Here is a 19,819-nt window from a genome sequence, read left to right on the forward strand (position 1 = left end):
CTTACAAGTAATGGTTTAATAAAACACAAACAGCAACCAGTGCACGAAATGCGCAGAGTCTGAATTGGATGCTGAACTTGGGGCTGTGATGTCGCCTCGATGTTTTCTTGTAGGAAACCCAACTTGTGTTTCTTCTGACTAGAAACTCAGAAAATCACTGACATTTATCAACTTTTTGGTCTTTATGGTAGCCTGACGGTTTCATGCCCAGACTTCTCACTTGGAAAGCAAAATAACATTTTGATGAAAAGATGACATTTCCCAATGTCAACTTGTAATTTCAAAAGAATTAATGAGCAAGTAGTAGTAAATAATGAACTGTATTATACTTAAGCCATCTACTTAATTCTTCATTTAGGTACTTATCAGTCTTAAATACTCTAATTTTACAAACATGACGCATCATCTCTCTGCATGACCAACCTAAAGCTTAAAATGCAGAGCTGGGGATTGACTCTACATCAGAGAATACAGTTTGCTTTAGATAAGGCATTAGTGTGCACACAAAGTGTGGCAACAACACATTTCAAGGGACGTTCAGTCGTGTCTGTGAGAGAAAATTAACTTGTTTCAGGAGGAGGGAATCCCTGGAGACATCTGGGTTTTAAACCAAAGACCATTACCCGGCTTCACATCCGCATCTTTTCAATATGGAGGCAAGGTGGAAAGCCCCGCGCTGTGCTGCAGCCTTTGCTTCTCGCATGTCTCTTAATGAGACAGCTTCGCGCTTGCCGGGAGCTGAGGGCTGCATGTGCCACACGACAGAGCAGCGCTGCAAGTCAGAGACAGGCCGTAACTGTGAAGGCTGCAGCCTGGCTGATAGGAGCCTGCAGAGGTCTGCTTAAGCTTCTCCATCGCTGAGAGTCAGAGCTTCACCCACGGGCCAGCTGGCACTCAGATCCTTCTCTTTTCTCCACTCCAAATCGACTTAAAGCTGGAGGAGAAACTTTTTTGCTAAAAAAGACAAGGAAGAGAAGACACGGACCCAAAGCCGTCGCGCTGGTCCCAACAGGCCAAACTCCAGTGGAAATACATCACAAACAAATACTTTATAAAGCGCTAATGAACTTGGAGCGCAGAATGTAAAACCAGCCATAATCGTCCTCTTATCTCTCTCCGCCTTCTTGGCCGTCAGAGGCATGCGGTTCTGTGTCATTGTGCTGCTGTATTGAGCTCCGGCCCAGAGTCCTAACAGCTTTGTTTTATGTGAGTGCAGCAACTAAATGATTTGTCTCTCGTATAATTCTGTTCTTGTATGGGATATAAAGATAAGAATTAATCTGTACTTCTATAATTTCCCTGCGCTAAAACAAGCCAGTTTAATCGCCTGTGGGAATGTGGAATTGTTCACTAAGATGGACTAAATTTGTTGCGCCACAATTTCTACGAGCTTAGAGGACCTTCAGCTCCCTGACCATCACACAGCTCTGCCTTTCTACATCTTTGTCTGCAGGTTAATTTGCTGTTTCCAGTTCAGAATAAGAATTCATCAAGGGCAAAAAGGGTTTTTTCAAGATACAAGTGAAGTGAGATGCAGTTTATTTTGTCAGTAAGATTGAAACGTTTCAATTTCGGATTAATACCTACAGTATTGACAGGTTTAATCATCCATGTTTTTTCCAAAAGTGTTTTGATTGAATTGCATACAAATTCAGTTAATATATATAAGAAAACAGAATTAGAGCCCAAGGTTTGATTTATTGTAGATTTATACACACAGACTCAAATATATTTCAGTTTGGTAAAATGTAAACTGTGTTTTGATCGATGTTAGAGCACCTGTGTTTGATTCTGGTTTTTAATTTGAGATGAAGTTGAAAATTTTCCTTCCTCAGTATTTTACTGAATTTTTTGCTGCTAAACAGAGCCCTTATCATGATGCTGCCACCACTTGTTTTGGCAGGTGGTACAGGGTTATCTGGTCTAAAACTCCTCTAAAGACGTTTTTGCCAATGTGGCCAAGTATTTCAACTTTTGCATCATCTGACCATAACAGAGTGTTTTTTGGGGGGGGGGTTGTAGAAAGCATTTGAGCTGCTGTCCATGTGGGCATAGAAAGACTCGGCTTTGGAGCTGATGCTTCTTTTTTGGTCATCAGCTTTTCAGTTTACAGTGATGTCCAGCCGACTTTCCTGTGGATGCTCACACTGCTGTTCTTGAAGCTCTTAGTGTGTGATAGCTTTGAGCTTTGCAAGTTCATTAGTTGTTCTTATTCTAGCCTAGGACAGTTTGTGTCAGGTGGCTGAGAAATAGGCAATTATAAAAAAAACAACAAAAAAAACAAAACAAAGAAACATCTAATACTAGTTTAGGATTGGATACAGGAGCCAAACATCAGGCTGTTGGACTGGTGTGACCTCAATCCTGTTAAAAATGTTTGAACATGTGAAAAGGTTTATTCTGTGCCTGGAAACCAAGAACTTTAAAGAGCTCAACCTGCTCTACCAATTAGCAGTAATCAAAAAACCTCACCAAATTATACCAGAAGCTTCTTGATGGCTAAAAATATTGCACATATTTTCTCTTCAACTTGCTAAAAGACATTTTGCCTAATAATAGAGAGGCTGTGGATGTACAGTTCCATGAGGCTTGTTAATCAGATTAAAAGTAACTTTTGAAAATATCATTATCATTGAGTATTAACATTTCTGCATTAAAAGTTGTTTTATTTGTTAGATTATTAATTAGCTGTAAGAGGCAAATAATCATATTTAAATAAAAGTTTAACAACTTCAGTCTGTGTGTAATTTGAGTCTTATGTGTACATAAAAGAAAATTTACCACAGACTTCGACTTGTCCACCTAATTCTTATTCAATTTCTTGTTAATTAGATTTGAAATGAGCCCTTAATAAATGACTGATTTTCTTGTGTAAGCAGATTGTAGCTCAAGCAGGATGAAGATGACATCACGCAGTATAATCACAGCTGGCTTCTACTGTATATTAGTGCAGATAATAACGCTGTAAACGTTCTCCCACCTGTAGGAGTCTCCGGCCGGTGAGCTCGCCTCCCCCCTCACCCCTTTGACTCCCCCCATGGAAAACATCAACGGCACGGATGAGATCTGCGACACGACTCCCAACTCGGACAGCCGTCCGGAGCCGGCACAGAACGCTCTGGCTTTCGCACACAGGTATATCCCACAGTGCTCATCGGCAAAAGATTAGCACCAGGGTCACTTTTACTATTTCACCCAAGCAATGATGGTTGTGAGTTTTTGTCCTCTTGTCCGTCGTCTGCGGTACAGACGTAACAGTCCTCTCTGTCGCTCTCCTTTGTGTCTGCGTTCACCTCTATATCCGTTCCATGTGAGCACAGAAGAGTGAAGTCCCTGTATTCACCGCTGCTTTCTCGTGTTTTTCCTCTTTAGGGAGCAGCTTAAGACTTGTCGGGTCTGCTCTTTCTGATAGTCCCGACTGCTGCGACACCGTGACTTCTCTAAACACACACACACACACGCACACACACACACACACACACACACACACAAATCACAACAGTTTTAGATGTAATGTTTTTCTAAAATAAGAGCCTGACTTCAGGTTTGCAGAAGGGTGGGTGCTGTTTTACAATACATCATGCACTGAATATTTATTACTCAAACATAAGAATAAAACACTGAAACTCCTGCAAGGAGGGATGCAATGAAATGGGTCATAAGACATTTTTTACTGGAATTATAGCATTTCCATACTGTTCAATTGTTCCAACCAGCAAGCAATGTAATTTAGATTGTTTCTCAGGACTGAAGAACCATTATCCACTTTTTCTTTTTTTGTCTAATCTGAGCATGCTCTCTGAGGAACCTCACACAGTGTTTAGCTGCAGAGCCTTGCTAATACACATACGCGCTCTTGGATTGGCTTCATATTTTGTCACGTTACAATCACAAAATTCAATGCATTTTGATGCATTTATTTGTTGCAACAAGGTATTTTCTTAATGTAGAAGGACTTTTTTTTAAATAAATAAAAATCTAAAAAGTGTGGTGTGCATTTGTATTTGTGCCCATTCTTGTTTTCCAAATTGGATTTAATCCCGAATGTTGACATGTTGTTATAAACCAAGAGCTTCTTCCATTAATCAAGTTTTTATTGGAGAAAAGAAAATCTTGTGTTGGTCCATCACTTTTGGTAATTGTGATCGTAACGTGACAAACCGTGTGGAAAAGTTTCAAGGGGTACGAACGCGCTCGCGTATTTGTATGGCTACTGCAGTGCAATAACATGAATGCAAATTCAAATCTCTTGTCTGAGTCGGTGTTGCTGTGACACCTATGCATGCACAATTACCGCTGTACACATTCCTCCGAGTCTTGTGAGCAAACTGCAAACTAAAATGTGATTTCCAACCTTTGCTGATGTGCACCTGTCTCTGTAAGACGTCGCTCGGGCTCACTGTGGTGTGAAATGGCTCCGAAAGGTGCGGCTGCGGGGTACGTCGCCAAAAATGTGTCGACGAAGTGTTTATGTAAGACTTATATAACACAATGTGGGTAGTGGGAGGCATGGAAAGAGCAAGACAGACACACAGATTGTGTGTGTCAGAGAGGAACTCGATTTGTATAAAGTCTGTACGTGAGTCACCGATACCTAAATGTCCAGGATCAGCGCACAGTGCATCGCTGAAGTAAATAAAGTGAAGAGAGAGAGAGAAAGAGGGCGGGGCATCAGTTTGAGTTGTTTAAAAGAGTAAAGTCTTATTTTGTCGTGAAATGTACACCACAGGCTTTTCCTTTTTGTGAAATATCTGTAACTTTGTGCCACTTCTATTGTTGTCTGTAGCTGGGATTCATTTTAATTAAAGATGTCAATTCCTGACTTAAAATATGGTTGTTCTGGTGTTTGAGTGACGAAGCTTAGTGTGTTTTTAAATACAGCTCTGGTCAAAGGTTTGCATACACTCACTCCTGGCATGAATGTCTTTCATTTTAGGTCCCAAATGATGCATTCGAACAGTTTCCTCTTTCAGGGTTGAAGGACGGTACATGAGTGATTTTTAACAAGAACTTGAGGGAAAAGTTTGCATTTGCTCGTGGATTTCTTTTAAACCACACAGGGTCGAAATTGTACGTACAGATTCAAATGTATAAATACATTTTCACTATATGTTCTTCAGCACGTTGTAGGGAAACTACACACTTTCTTTCACCCTAATCAAACTTCAGGTGCAATTTTTGGCTGGATGACTACCTTTCTATGCAGAATTACCAGGTTTTATCTAAATTGTTTAGTTTTCTTGAGTGGGTCAAAGCTTCTCACCCACTTTGCGTACAGCTGAGATTGGGGGCTTTCCAGAAAACCTTAATGTAAGCTTGTTTCATCCAATTTAATACCATTTTGAGTGTGTTTTTGAGGTTATTGGTTTGTGTTTAAGTTTCAACCATCTGTTTATTTTATATAAAACTTGAAGAATTTGTTTGGAATCCCACTTCCTTATCCTTATTCCATCTATTTTGTGCAATGGCCAGTGTCACTGTGTCGGTGGGGGGGGGTAGCAGAGTCAACCCCCAGCATGACTCTGCCACCACTATGCTCCACAGTTGATACAGTGCTCCTATAGTTTGAAAGTCTAAACTTTACTCATTTGACCGTGAAGTTTTTCTGCATAAGAGAGATGGTCATTAAAAGTAAAAGTGGCACATTTGAGATAATATGAAAGCGTCATTTTGGCCTATTTTCACAGTTTGCAGCCCCTCAGGCTACGTTAAAATGAAACTTCCTTTGCTGTTCATGATAAGTTTTTTGCCGTGTTTGTTCCCAAGTTTTTCCTGACCATTTTAATCTCCAGTAAGTTTGGGTTTGATGGTTGAAACTTAATGCCAATTAGGTGTTCCAAGAGAGCAATGATCCCAAACAATCATCAAACTTGGTCTTAAAATTGATAAATTACGATTTAAGGAGCTCTTAGAATGATGCAAAACTCTATTGAAGTCTGATGCAATGAACTTTATCTCTACAAAGACAAGTGGTAAAAAAAAAAAATATATATATATATCCAGAACTACAGGAGAAGCTTTTTCATGTCTACAAAAAGTACCTGATGTTCCTGCAGGTCCCTTCAGGACATGTAAACAAGTATTGATGGCAGTGTATCTGTATATTTGAATCTGATCGTATTCCTGCGACTTTGTGAGGATTAAAGAAAGCTCAGGTATAATTTCAAAACTGAACACCAAATTCATGTCCAGGTGTTTGTTGTATCATCATTTGACTGTTAAGAGCAAACGCTTTGAATGCTTATCAAAATCAAAATATTACGACATTAATGCCCACAGTGAGGCTTTTGCAAACTCCTGACCATGCAGGAAAACATAAACATCCAGAGATTATCAGACAGATTTCTGGTTGTTGTTGAAGTACCCTACCATTATGTAAAGCTGCACAGATCAGTGCAGCGAGAGAGAGAGAGGGGGGGAGAGAGAGAGATATCTGGATGTGGAGAGGACACCCACTGCCTGCTGCAGCCTTGCTGGTGTTTCTATTAATGCTGCGTGCGTGGGAGACGGGGTCGACTCTGCAAGTGTGCATGTAACAAGCTAACCTCACTCACATTTTCACAGATATGCCGCAACAGTGGATGTGAGAATCATAAAGCTTTGCTGCTTTTATTTCTCTGACTCACATCTTCCTACATGCACCAGCTACACAACAAGGTTCATCACGTGTTATTTCTACTTGTTGAAACGTACATTGAATGAATTTTGAGTGTGTGTATGCTTTGTATGCAGAGCCAAACCCTCAAAAATGCAGGTGTTTGCAGCGCTACTTTTGTCAATTTTCCAGACCTCCCGAGCAGTCTTGGCACATCTGGAGTTGGATGTGCGCTCGTCTCTGCGGGACGCAGCGCAGCGCTCTGTGTGGGCAGGTGTATGTGGGAGCAGAGAACAGATGAGGAGAGAAGTGGATGAAAGACGAGTTTCTTAAATCAGGATGTGGGCGCGTTTGGCAGGTCCTTCGCTGGAGTGGTTTTGAATGTTTTTTATTGATATTATAGGACCTTTTCGGTTTGGATTTCCTGGGTTGCACGTGAATGGTCCTCTGGTGTTGGAGGATGTAGGCGTCAGGCTGTGGGTTTGGGTGAAAGGAAATCGCTGCGACGTCTCCACCGTTCCTCCTCTGCTGCCATGGCAACTGCTGTGCCTCGCTGTTTTATTTATTTTTTTATTTTTTTATTTTCTTGAATTGCTGTGTGAGGAGGAAGAACCTACCTGAATACCAACAGTGGTCAGGACACCCGGGAGGGCTGCGAAAAAACCTGCGTGTGTCACACATTTACACTTTGCTCTTTAGTCTTTTTATTCAGAATTAGAGGAAACTTTTAAAGATGTTTTTATGTAGTAAAACACAAAACAAAGAGTTAACAGTTTATTAACAGCTGAGGAAATACTGGTAAAATGTACAAGTAGCAACAATTACATTCAGAAATGAGAAAAAGTTTAAAGCACAACTTGTCTTTGGACATGTTAAATTTCTGTACTTCTGAGAAAAATCACACAATTCGGTCCTGAAAATGTAAAATAAAATGTCCATAAAATATTTTTGCTTTGTATACAAATGTACAAAATCAGCAAAAAAACAACAACAACATATAGTCATGTAATTTTGTTTAGCAACACAGAAAATTAAACAGAAAACTGCCCAGTAGCACAGATTTTTATTATTTTTTATTTTTGCAATGATAAATCATCTTCAATCAGTAGTTCAACAACATAGCAGTTTCTAACTCACCCACCACGTGTCTCTGTCTCTGTCCTCAGCCAGAAATGGTCTCAGGCGACCCCCACTATCTCCAACCTTTTCAGCCTCTAATAAAGCGTCTCAGCGTCTTGTCCTTTGTCTCTGTCTCCCTCCGCTGATGTCCCTGCACTCCCTCCGTCTGTCTCCATCCTCACATCTTGACGTCTCGCCCGCTCTCTGCCTCTCCGAGCTGCTGTGTGAGGTTTATACATTGGCGGGAGCGGTGACAGCGCCGCTCCGACTGTGTGCGTGTGTGTGTGTGTGAGCGTACGGCTGAGTGTCAGTTTTGCATGTGCATGTGTAGGACGAGGTGCCGTCTCCCTCGTATGCGTCACACATGCAGACACGCTTGCAGAGCGGGGTGGATGTTGCGTAAGGACTGAAGGCGAGCTGTAGGAGTTCAGTGGGAATTATATCAGGGTTTTCTCCATCTTTCACACCTCACAGAGTGGGTGTTGTGGCTCGGCAGAGGAATGCTGCAGTGTGAGAGGATATACGGGGTGTGTGTGTGCGTGTGTTAAGAGAAAGGATGGAGTGAAACTGAGAATATAGCCGCCTCCATCTGTCCTGGAGTCTCTTTTTTTATACACAAGTTAGTATCCGAGCCTCTAAAAAGTTCAAGTTTTGCAAATACTGGCAAGATCAGATATTTAGTGAGCTGCATTTTAATGAGTGAATTTCAAATTCTGATCTGTTACAGTGACTTTGGGACAAATTGAACCTATCCTTTCAATAAATTAAATGTCTTTTTGCTTTAAGGGTCAAAATCTTCAACCTTCTAAATTACCAAAGCTACATAATTTTTTATATAAATGGAATATGAAAATCATTGGGGATCTGATATATAAAAAGGAGGCTGGCAGTTTGCCCTGTAAAAAAAAAAGACATACAATTTCCTAAATGTTTCAGGTTGTTTGTTTCCTATTTCCTTGATCTAGATTTTTTTTGTCTCTTCTCAGTATAGGAGCAATAGGAGCAGAGACAGAGATCTGTTTCTTTAAATATTGCTGTATTTAGCCAAGTTTAATTAATGAGTGAGATGGAGTCAGTGTTTCAGTAAAAGCCACTGGATCTTTCAGTCCTATTTACTGAAGCCAAAACGAAAGCAAGAAACATGGCCCATAAAAATCCAATGCTTTGTGTTCTATTCATCATTTTAAGATTTTGTCAGTGAAAATTCCTACATTAAAGATAAGAAAGAGTATCTACTTGAATCTCTGAACCATAGATATCCATACTAACCAAATTTGTTCCATTCTTGAATTGCACTTGAAGGCCACACAAAATCATTGTGAGGGCCACAAATGGCCCATCTACCGTACTTTTGACACCTTTGCTTTAGAGTCATATTCAGGAATTTGTTTCTCTGAAATATTATCATAAACAATAATAATAATTTACCTGTTGTCCGTTTTTCCTCTTATTGTGATAACAATAGAGACAAAAGGAAGGTTTTGCTGAATTTTATACCTTCTTGGATATCGTGAATTTGTAATAAACAGTTATTCCTCACCAAGTTTGATCTCTACTAAATAAAAAAACTAAAATCAGACGCCATTATTTTTCTAAAATTATATACAGTACAGACCAAAAGTTTGGACACACAGTTGTGTCCAAACTTTTGGTCTGTACTGTATGTATGTTTTATGTCAACATATTTGAAGTTTAAACTGCTTTTGAATATTTTTTATTGCATCTGTCTGTTTGTCTTGTTTAACTCTTGGTTGTTTCTTCCTTTGAGCCTAGATTTGTTTAAATTACAACATTAAACTGATTTGACTGTACAAGTGTGAATTATCACACTCTACTTCCTACTTAGATATAATGCAACTATTCACAGATAACAACTTTGTTATCAGCTGTTATTTAAATAATGTTACACATTATGCTCCTCTAATCCCAGCTCGATTTATTACTATAATACAATAACCATTAACATACAGTTAAACTCTGCTGAACTGTATTGGTGCATTCAACTAAGAATATTTTATTACTTGCCTGACTTTGTCTCAGTAAATTTATTCAGTGTCTCATTTATCGCATAATCTGTACATCTGCAAACAGTCTGGGATTATAATCAACTCATGAGATTCACAGCCAAAAAAAATCTGAAAAGTGACCAAAAGAGAGACATTTGACTCTCTCACTGGTGATAGCTAGTATGATTTCTCTGATCCGACCCAGCTTTAGTTGATTTTTTAAAGTAATCCCCAAACAGCTTGCTCCATATAATTGCAATAATGCTGTGACTGTTTATTGGTAATAATAAACAATCACACAAGAAGCACTCTGAAGCCATTTAGAGCTTTGGAGAGAGCACAGCATGTAAATGTAAATAAACGTCAAAGAATAAAACAGAAGCAGCAGAGGTAAATTGTTCTGGTGTTTATTCTTACCTTGATGGAACGAAAGTCTGGAGGAAATAACCACAGTAAATGAACACAGACTCAAATCCCAAATTGATCCTGCTGTTCCTGTCACTGTCAGTGCCTAGTCTGGGCATGGCATGCACTGTAACAAATGGCTGTAAAAACTGCAGCCTGAAAATACAGTAAGGTGGCTGGGTTTTGAAAATACAGCTTTTTACTGTGATCTGAAATGCGTATGGAAAGTATATGGAACGTGATTGGACCGCTGGATCACGTGCGGACATTTACACCTGTACTGTAAATTTTTAATGTTCAGTTGCATTGTGGGATTTTTACCGGCTAGAGGCGAACGTTCACAGGCTGGAGGGCGGGCCAACAATGACTTTCACCGGGTAAGTAGTTTTAAAAAAACATTGTATTGCAGTTTTGTGTTTGTGTACGAAAATATATTTTATGTGGTTATATGGAGCTACTCTCGCTTGTTTGCTAAAGCTAACTTCGGTTATTTCTCAGCTAGCATTTTATGCAACACAAGTGCTTTTTAGTTCACCTAGAATATGCAGATTTCTGTATTCTGGTCTTTTTGCGGAAGTAGTTTGAGAGTAGGATGCCTCAACTGTTTTTGTTTTTTATATATATTTTTTCTCTCGCACACAGGACTGTCAACGTTAACGTGTTAGCGCACACGATTAGCCAGAACATTTTAAGGCGTTAATATTACATAACACAGATCAATCGAACCATCTATTTTGACGTCAGAGTCTCTCTCCCGCGGAGGGTTATCTAATTAACAGCAGCGCGTTACACACGGGGAGCTACGAACAGCGAAATACTTTTTCCGCGACAGCAACAAGAGTTGAACAGTTTCAACTTTCTTGTGTTGGGTCTTTAGTCAACTTTGTGCACATCTAGTTTACTAGCCCGCAATTACACCGGTCATCACTGGCTGGATGAGGACAATATAGTGCCGCCTCATCACAGGAAATTAATAAAGAGGAACATTTCTAAACCAACGTTTAAAACAAACTGAGTTTCTATAAACCTTCCTAAATATAAAAACCTGGAAAACTAAGAATCTTTAGACATGGTTAGTTTGAGACAACAAAACATTTTTTTGAGAATGTGCATGTTTGATATGGGCTTCATGTTGCCCTTGGCGATATTATTAAAAGGTGGGGCATCCAAGAACTAGAAAATAAAATAGATCTTATCCATCAGTTGGCTCCTGAACAAGTTTGCTATCACTTGTATCCATGTGTTCTGGAGTAAATTTCTCTTAGTTGCTATTGAGTATGGGAGATTACAAATGCAAGATAATTGCTTGGATTTTAAATTGTTGGCGTGCAGCAAGAGGGGTTTGCACAGCTGTGTGCATATTTATATTTCAAACTTACACAGTTAGGCATAGTGATTAATTGTGATTAATTAGCCAGAGCCAGATTCTGCTATGGGCGACCGCCCAGGGCAGCATCTGGTGGGGGGTGACAAAACCAACCCTTCACCCCTCTCACCGCTCCAGATACTCCAATTGTCTGTGTCTCACTGTAACGTCCATCCTTCTGTCCATAGACTAATGGATGGAAGACATAATTAGATATTGCCATCTCACTGTATTTCCATAACTTAGGTCTACAGATATAGGCACAGAAGGTGCTTATTTACACCATAAAACAAAATTTATTTATTTACAACTTTATTTACAGAAGATGTCTCTGTTTGCAAACATAGTATATGGATAGAGACATCAGAATGTATCTGTCTATGGAAATGTCTCTGTACCTGAGTATTAAGTTAAAATTAAAACTAATATCACTGAACATTGTTATTTTTCAGGAAACAGCATCAAGGGCACCAGCAGGTCCAGCAATGCCTTTTGCCACCTAGAGTATTGTTTCATAGGTGAGAACTATTTCAGTAATGCAAAACACTAGGACAACAGTGAACCTGCAGGAATCCATTCTCCTCCTTTATGAACCAGTGGAACTTTTAAAATGGTAAAATTACATATTTACACACAATCAGTTCTCTTACTCCATTTCTCTCCCTGTCTGTCGTTTTCTCTGCCTGTCTTGCTGTATCTGTCTTGTCCATTTCTAATAGACAGACAGGACAGCTACAATGAAGGAAGATCAGAGAGTGTCTGTCCACTAAATCTGTCCTTTTCAACCTGTCTGTCTTTAACTGACATAAATGCAGTTTAATGTTCTGTTTATCTCATGTATTAAAACATGTTTTTCTTTCTTTGTCTTCCAGCAACTGTTTAATAATTTCTGGAGAGGTTCAGGACTGAGACCAACTCAGAACTCATCCATGTTGGTTTTGTTTGGCTGTTCACTAAGTCTTAAACTTGCCCAAATGTTTGAGATGTACTGTTGGGGTTCCAATAAAGGTTTGAAAAATATGTAACTTCAATATTTGACATTGCTGGATCCCATCCTTCCTTCAAAGGAAGAAAACGACAGACATTTAGAATTTTGACCGCAAGTTTTACATCAAAAGCTGGTAAAACATTGTTTTTATGATTCTGACATGCAGTTTGCTTGGAAACTTTGACATTTGGGTACTTTTGTTTTAGTAAAGATTATTTAATTCATTGCATTCAATGTAATATTACCATGAGGGTAAATGTATCAGTTATGTTTTTAGATCAGAGTATTTTTCACTTTGGTTGCAATACTTTGACTTCTATGTAACAAGCAAATATTGCTGCTGCAAAATGCTATATTTTGTTTTGCTTCAATTTGTCAGATTTAAATTGACAATAAAATAAAGCGATTTTAAAACATACATGTATATTTTTTTAACTAGAAAATGATTGTTTTTTTTTTGAGAGTTTGGTAAATGAAGTTGCAAGTTCACATTTAAACTTTTAAAAGCTAGCAAAGTATGCAGTTTCATGAACTACTGTAAAATGACAACTTTTTTGTAATTGTACTACAGAATTACTGTAATTTTATTTAGATAAAAATGTGATGAAACCTTGTTATATAATTACTGTGCTATTTTAAAGAAATCACAGTTAAACTAATCAAATTACAGTAAGATTGTAATAAAATTACAGCAACCCTGCAATAAAATCACAGTAAAACTGTAATAGAATTACAGTAAGGCTATTGTAAAAAAAAAATTACAGCAAGGTTACTGTAAAGTTACTGTAATTTCTTTACTGTAAAAATTACAGTAACTGGCTGGCAACCCTGCTGCCAGTAAGTTACTGTAAATTCTACAGTGACTTTTTTTACAGTGTGGGTGTTCAAAGAAATGAGATCATATGGGTTCAAATCGACAGATCCCACATGGGGCTCCTTAATGGGTTGTGATGTTCAGTGTGTGAATAGTCTGTTTTTTCAAAAGAGGGAAAGTCTGTTAAGACATTTTCAGCACAATAATCAGCTGATCTCAGCTAAAAGAAGTTTTTTTTGACTACAGGAGATAACCTGGATTATTGGGCAGTGCTCATACAGGCAATGCTAGTTTAAGAATGAAGAAAAAGGTGTCACAAAATTATGTTTTACACCTCTGTAGAAAAACTCAGCCACTTTCAAACATATTCATCTTCATATCCCACTCCACCTCATTTTGCGTACTCATACCACGTACCATGAAGTTCAAGTTTTTCGTTACCTACAATGCTTACAGCTGGCATCCACAAGCAGCTAATGTTGCCTAATTGCAAACACGGTCTGTACATGTCTGTGTTCTTCAGCCCGGCCATGACAAAACACTGGGAGGCTGAGCTGGAGGCGCTAAAGGGGAACAACGCCAAGCTGACGGCGGCTCTGCTGGAATCCACGGCCAACGTCAAACAGTGGAAACAGCAACTGGCTGCCTACCAAGAGGAGGCAGAGAGACTACACAAACGGGTGAGCAAAGGGAGCGCGGGGGAGCGTGTTTGTTTTCATGTGTGATTAAATCATTCTGATCAAATAGGAGCACTCGTTTAGGAGGGACACTGTGAAGTCGAGATGAAAGCAAGAAACAGATCAGAGGGTGGGGCGGGGGAGTAAAGAAAAAGGCATACTGGGAGACAGATTGAGATCAGGAGTTTGGTGACTAAATCAAAATACCCATCTTATCCCTATGTGTTTGCAGGTGACAGAGCTTGAGTGCCAGAGTAACCAAACCCCGGTGATCAAATCCCAAAAGACAGAACTCAACCAAACCATAGAGGAGCTGGAGAATGTGCTGCGGGATAAAGAAGAGGTGAGTTTCTGCAAGAGTAAAGAAGGGAGACGTAATGCACCATGTAGCTACAGTTAACATCACACATCCATGTTTGTGCCCCTTCAGGAAATGGAGAAGTTAAAAGAAGAACTGGAAAACACGAATGACCTCATGGAGCAGAAAGACACTCTGACTCAGAAGCTTGAAGTAAACCTCTCTTCCCTTTGTATCATGCAGTACCTGGCAAAACTGTTTACACTTGTTGAACTTTTTCACATTTTGTCCAGTAAGAACAGTAGCAATAATATATTTTCCTGAGATTTTGTGTGATAAACCAACACAAGTTAGTGGATACCTGTGAAGAAAGATTCTTCAGTTCTACCAATCTGTCTGTACTACTTCGAGTTGGTCTGTCACATAAAACCTCAGACTACTGGTTGTAACATCAGACACAATTGGATGTGGAAAATTTCAAGAGATGTAAATCATGTCATGAAGCACTGTGTCTTCAAAAGCAAACATCTACCTCGTTACACACACACACGCCCACACACTCGATAACTCAGTTTCGTCTTCTGCAGGAGACGGAGCTGCGCAGTCGGGTGCTGGAGGAGCAGCTAGCAGGAGCTGAGCAACGACTGGAGGAGAACCAAGAAGAGCAGGAGAGTTTCAGGAAGAGCCTGCGGACGCTGCTGGAGCTGCTAGACGGCAAGATCTTTGAGCTGACGGAGCTCAGAGACACCTTGGCTCGTCTCATAGAGGAAGCCAGCTAGAGACAGAGGGTGTCGACCTTCACAGACAGAGCCATATGATGATTTATTTACAGCCCAGCACACAGACCAATCCCACCCTCCATAACTCCTCGTGTACCCTCACCCACAGAAATCTGAGACAATGCACTGCCCACACTCACAGTTTAAACACAAGGGGCAGCTGATCCCTGATTTTTACCTTGAAGGCATCAGGTTCCTACCTTCTGCAAGCACTCCTGTAGTTGAACACGATGCAGGGACTACCTCAGCTTGCCTTCTGATTGGCTGTCGTACACTCGGTCAAACCGGTCAAGCTCAGTTGTAGAGATGCCACACACATAAAAACAAACTGTGCCTCGGCGCCATCTGCTGTCTGAATGGGAGAGCTGCACCGTAGTGCGGAACATTCACTCAAACACACACATTGCACATTACTCCTCTTTAAAGCGGCCCTCCAGGGGAAAATGTTGAAAGTCATGTGGAAATAATTGCTGTTAAGACTTAAAAGAACTGCGCCAAAGCTGCCAAACCCCCTCCACCCCCACCAAAAAATGTTGTCCTCTAACTAGCAGATGCTTTGATCCAAAGTGACTCACTGTACAGGGAAGTTTTGAACAGAAGAACCCATGTTTGAGCCCGGGCTGCCGAGGAACGCAACCGCATCGCTGAACATCCCCAGCCTGGATTTACGAGGCTGCTGGGAAATGGAGTCTGACAAATATACATATATAGCTTTTTCTTTTAGCTTCTGTATGCCCCCCCCCCCACCATCTTCTTACAAAAACCTATATGATAGATAAGCAATGAATCTTCCAGATGGCCTTTTTTCATGCAACACAAAAATTTGAGTGCTATAGCTGAAATGAGAAATCTCGTATCCAGACAGCTTCCGCCATCACAGTAGACATGACCTGTCTTCCTGCCAAACTCAGTGTGACGTGTGTGTCCTGAGGTTTGATATGATCGTGTGCACTCGTATAGATGCATCTAAATAAACTGCATCAACAAAAAGTTATTTTAAACTAGTAAAAAAAAAAATTTTAACTGGAATTTATTATTATTTAGCTTGGTTACACAGAGAATTATGTTTTTTAAGTGTTTATTTATTTTACTTTGATTATTATGGCTTACAGCAAATGGGACCCTTAAAATTCAGTTAAAATTATAATATTACATAAGACCAATAAAAAATAGTCTAAATACATAAATATTTTGTCCATATGCTGCGTCTAATATGCATTCACTAACTGGTTGAGGGTTTCTTCTTTTCATTTGCACAAATTACTGCATTAGAGCTGCGTGACATGGATGTAATCAGCCTATAGATCTGCTGAGGTGTTAAGGAAGCCCAGGTTGCTTTAATAATGGCCTTCATTTTGCCTCCTTTCTTGGGTCTGAGATTGATAGATTCTTAGGAGGGTTTGCTGACCAATTAAGTTCTCTGCAAAAGATCTGCAAAACATACTGAACCACAACTGAAAATGCAAAGCCAGAGAGAGTTATACTGCAACCTTAAAGCTTCACTCGGAAGAAATATTTTGTAGGTTACCATATTTCAAGTGTACTGCATTCACTCCCCCAAACACTCATACTGATAATGTATTTAGACAGTTCGATAAATTCTTGAATAGACTTTTCTGTGCAATTCAGAGCTCATTCCTGTTTATCACGCTGCTTTATCTTTGTACTCAAAAGTTTAACTTTCTGAGGTCCATGTGTAAAATGCAACCTCCCCTGAAGTTGGATTTTTAACTAGTAAATTTAGAAGTTGCTGAGTGCGACCGTGGGATTGTTTCTCGAGTGGGAAAGCCTCAAGTTCCACGGCAACCTCAAGATCAGAAACCAATATGGCTGCTGCTGCCCGTCAAAAACAGAGTAAACAGTTTTAATTGTAAAGCATTTACTTCCACTCCTGATAGTTTGTATCTCATTAAACCAGAATAATGCTTAGTAATGTAGATGTTCATTTAGTGCTTGAACATATTTAGCAACACATTGTTGTCATCGTGCTAACTGTAGTTATCAACTAATAGCAAACACAAACTTGTGGCACCGAGCTCCAGCTCATGAGGCACATTTACAATGCATTATGCTTCTTTTTCTACCAAACATTTTCCTTCCACTTAACTTTTCATTAGAATTCTTGGATGCAGCGCTCTGAACAGCCAGCTTCTTCAGCAAACTGTCTTTCTCTCTTTGTGAAGGGTTCCCGATAGTATCTGCTGAGACTTTTACATTAAAAAACTTTTTTCTTTTATTGTCTTGTATAACAATCCAAATTTCTCAAGAATTTTGTGTTATTACAAACTGTGAGCCATAATCATCAAAATTAGAAATAAAAGCTTGAAATATATCACCTTTTAATGAAACAAATGACTTTTTCAGTGGTATGCTAATTTGTTTAGATGAATCTGTACTTGGGCACATTGTGCTGTTAGAGAGGCCTGCACACACCCTCACACCCACACAAACACACACACACACACACTGAGCAATATAAGACAGGCTCTATACAACACCAACTCTATCAGGTACTCTACTCAGTGGGCCCGTCCTGAAGGGTCAAACATGATTAAGCTGATACGCCCCCTCTCCAACAGAAAGTGTACCACTGACCGCATTACTGTGTGGCAGCCCTGCGTGGTCCGAGTAGTGCAAACCGAAGGGCTTACAGAGCGTCATCCTCATGTCTGTAAATCTCCACCCTCAGTGAAACTGGCCACCGATTGTCACGCCTCAGAGGTGACTATTCAACCGTTCTCAGTTTATATTCTTTTTCTCTTTTTTTTCTTTTAAGTGAAGATATAACACTGGTGATATAAATATAAAACTGTACAACACAACTGTCTTACTCTTGCTGGCATTGTAAATGAATGGATGGACAAATCAAAAAGCAGTAACACCCTGCGGTGACTTATTGTTGTGTATTAACCCACGGCTGAAAGCTTTTTCTCTGTAACACCATGTAATAACACCGTGTTACAAGTTTTATACTCTTACTGTATAAAAGCAGCTCTGAAGCCCTGTGAAATCTTCAATTCTCTCCCTCCAAAGTCAGCAAAATTGTATTTTTTTTTTTTTTTTTTTTTTACAGAGCTGTATCTCGACAAGGTGCTGCTGGTCTTATATCTATCTGAGCGCCCTGTTTGCACTGTTATGACACCGTTGTAACTCCATTATATGCCGACGGACTTGCATTTAGCATTAGCACAGTATAATTATGTAGTTAAGAAACCTTCTGTAGTTAGTTACACAGGTTAATACACTGGAATAAGACTCATGTAAAACGGGGAATGTTACTTATTTTCTGTCTGATGTATGTGTAGAGTGGAGTGACAGAGATGAAATACTTTAATATTAATGCTATTGTTAATGAATGCCTTTGTACAGTAGTGGATAAAATGCTTTTCATTCTCCTGTTTTTGTAACTTATGGTATTTCAGTGTAGGTATTAACATTGTATTTAGAGGTATGAGAAGACTGGCAATATTTTTGACTATTTAAAGTAATTTTGAACTCATGACATTAAAGAGGTACCTCAGGCTTACGAGATTTCTCAGATTGGTGATATTTGGTCGTTTGCAGGTAAAGAGGTTTTGTTAAACGTTATGGTTGAAAACAGGTCAAGAGGCCCACCTGGTTAATTAAAGCTGTGATAATATGGTAGATGCAGTTCACTGCTCAGGGCAGCATTTTGTCCAGGGGCAGCACGAGCCCAGGATGAGGGGTTTGGGTAGCTATCGCTCTGTCACACCCCAAGCTGAGGGTTTACATTGATGCCTGCCTGTCATGTTGTATTTAGCATCTGATTCAAGGATTCCCATTTGGAGCTAAATTAAAGGACTTTCACATTTAGAATTACTTGAACTGAGCAAACCTGAACTGGTCAGATATCGATTAATAAATATATTGAGATTATTTAACCTTTTATTGTGTTTGCAAAACCTCCTCAGGACCACCTTAGATGAGTTTGAAAACAACCGGAATAAATTGTTCTACATTGTTCATTTAATTTTAAAACACAAATTTGATTTCCAAAACCTTAATTTCTCTTGTAAAATCTAAAACTTGGAGATTATGAGTTTTCTTTCAACATTCATTCAGAATCCAGCTCTCACCACATCAGGCTCATGAATATTTTGAACACATATTTACTACCAGGCTTTCCATTTTTCTATTTTATCAGATTGCTGTTGTAAAGATAAATACATTTTATAAGGATTTTATGATATAGACACAACAAAAGTGCATAAGTGTGGATTGGAAGGAAAACAATCTCAATTGGATTTAGGTCTGGAATTTGACTAGGACATTCTATCATACTTATACGCTTCGATCTAAACCAGGGGTCCGCACCCTGTGGCTCCAGAGCCACAACTGGCTCTTTCGACTTCCCACTATAGCCCCTAATAACTTGGGCTACTGATAAAGAAACAACTAATGTTTTTAGATATAGATATAAAAATAATTGATAGTTGGTTAGTTTTGTATGGGATAACTGCAATTAATTTCAACAGAATAACTTCAAGTACCAGTAATATTTTGAGGTGTGTTTTTCTTGTCATTAGGTTGAAATTGATGTTTTTTGAAAACCAATATCAAAACCTATCCAGCCTCTTTATGCAAATATATTTTTCTTTATTTCAGTGGCCAAAAATAAAATGCTGTTTAAGAACAAAACAAAACAAAAAAAATCATATAGAAGATATTTATCAAAAAATGTTGGTTGTGTTTTTATTCAAAGGGCAGGTAACATTTGCAGTTCTAATCAAGTGTCATTTTCCTGGAGTGAG

The 19,819-nt window shown here is 39.2% G+C and overlaps 1 protein-coding gene and 1 long non-coding RNA gene across 4 annotated transcripts in view; one reads left to right on the forward strand and one right to left on the reverse strand.

Annotated features, from left to right (window-relative positions):
• Positions 1-18,944, forward strand: part of homer1b (homer scaffold protein 1b) — a 33,660-nt gene extending 14,716 nt beyond the window's left edge. For 2 of the 3 annotated variants that reach the window (XM_028034540.1, XM_028034539.1), the window contains 5 exons: positions 2,987-3,135; positions 13,817-13,973; positions 14,203-14,313; positions 14,401-14,481; positions 14,856-18,944. In XM_028034540.1, coding sequence (XP_027890341.1) covers positions 2,987-3,135; positions 13,817-13,973; positions 14,203-14,313; positions 14,401-14,481; positions 14,856-15,047 — 690 coding nt within the window. In that variant the 3' untranslated portion in view covers positions 15,048-18,944. Of the gene's footprint in view, positions 1-2,986; positions 3,136-3,372; positions 4,832-13,816; positions 13,974-14,202; positions 14,314-14,400; positions 14,482-14,855 lie in introns of those variants that run through there. The other variant, XM_028034541.1, reaches the window with a different exon arrangement.
• LOC114154985 (uncharacterized) lies at positions 7,357-9,319 on the reverse strand. The gene is made up of 2 exons (XR_003597658.1): positions 7,733-9,319; positions 7,357-7,508 (listed from the first exon to the last, which is right to left on the reverse strand). It is a non-coding gene; the product is annotated as an uncharacterized LOC114154985 (long non-coding RNA).
• Positions 18,945-19,819: the final 875 nt, after the last annotated feature.

This window comes from Xiphophorus couchianus, chromosome 12 (assembly GCF_001444195.1).
Source record: "Xiphophorus couchianus chromosome 12, X_couchianus-1.0, whole genome shotgun sequence".
NCBI lineage: Eukaryota > Metazoa > Chordata > Actinopteri > Cyprinodontiformes > Poeciliidae > Xiphophorus > Xiphophorus couchianus.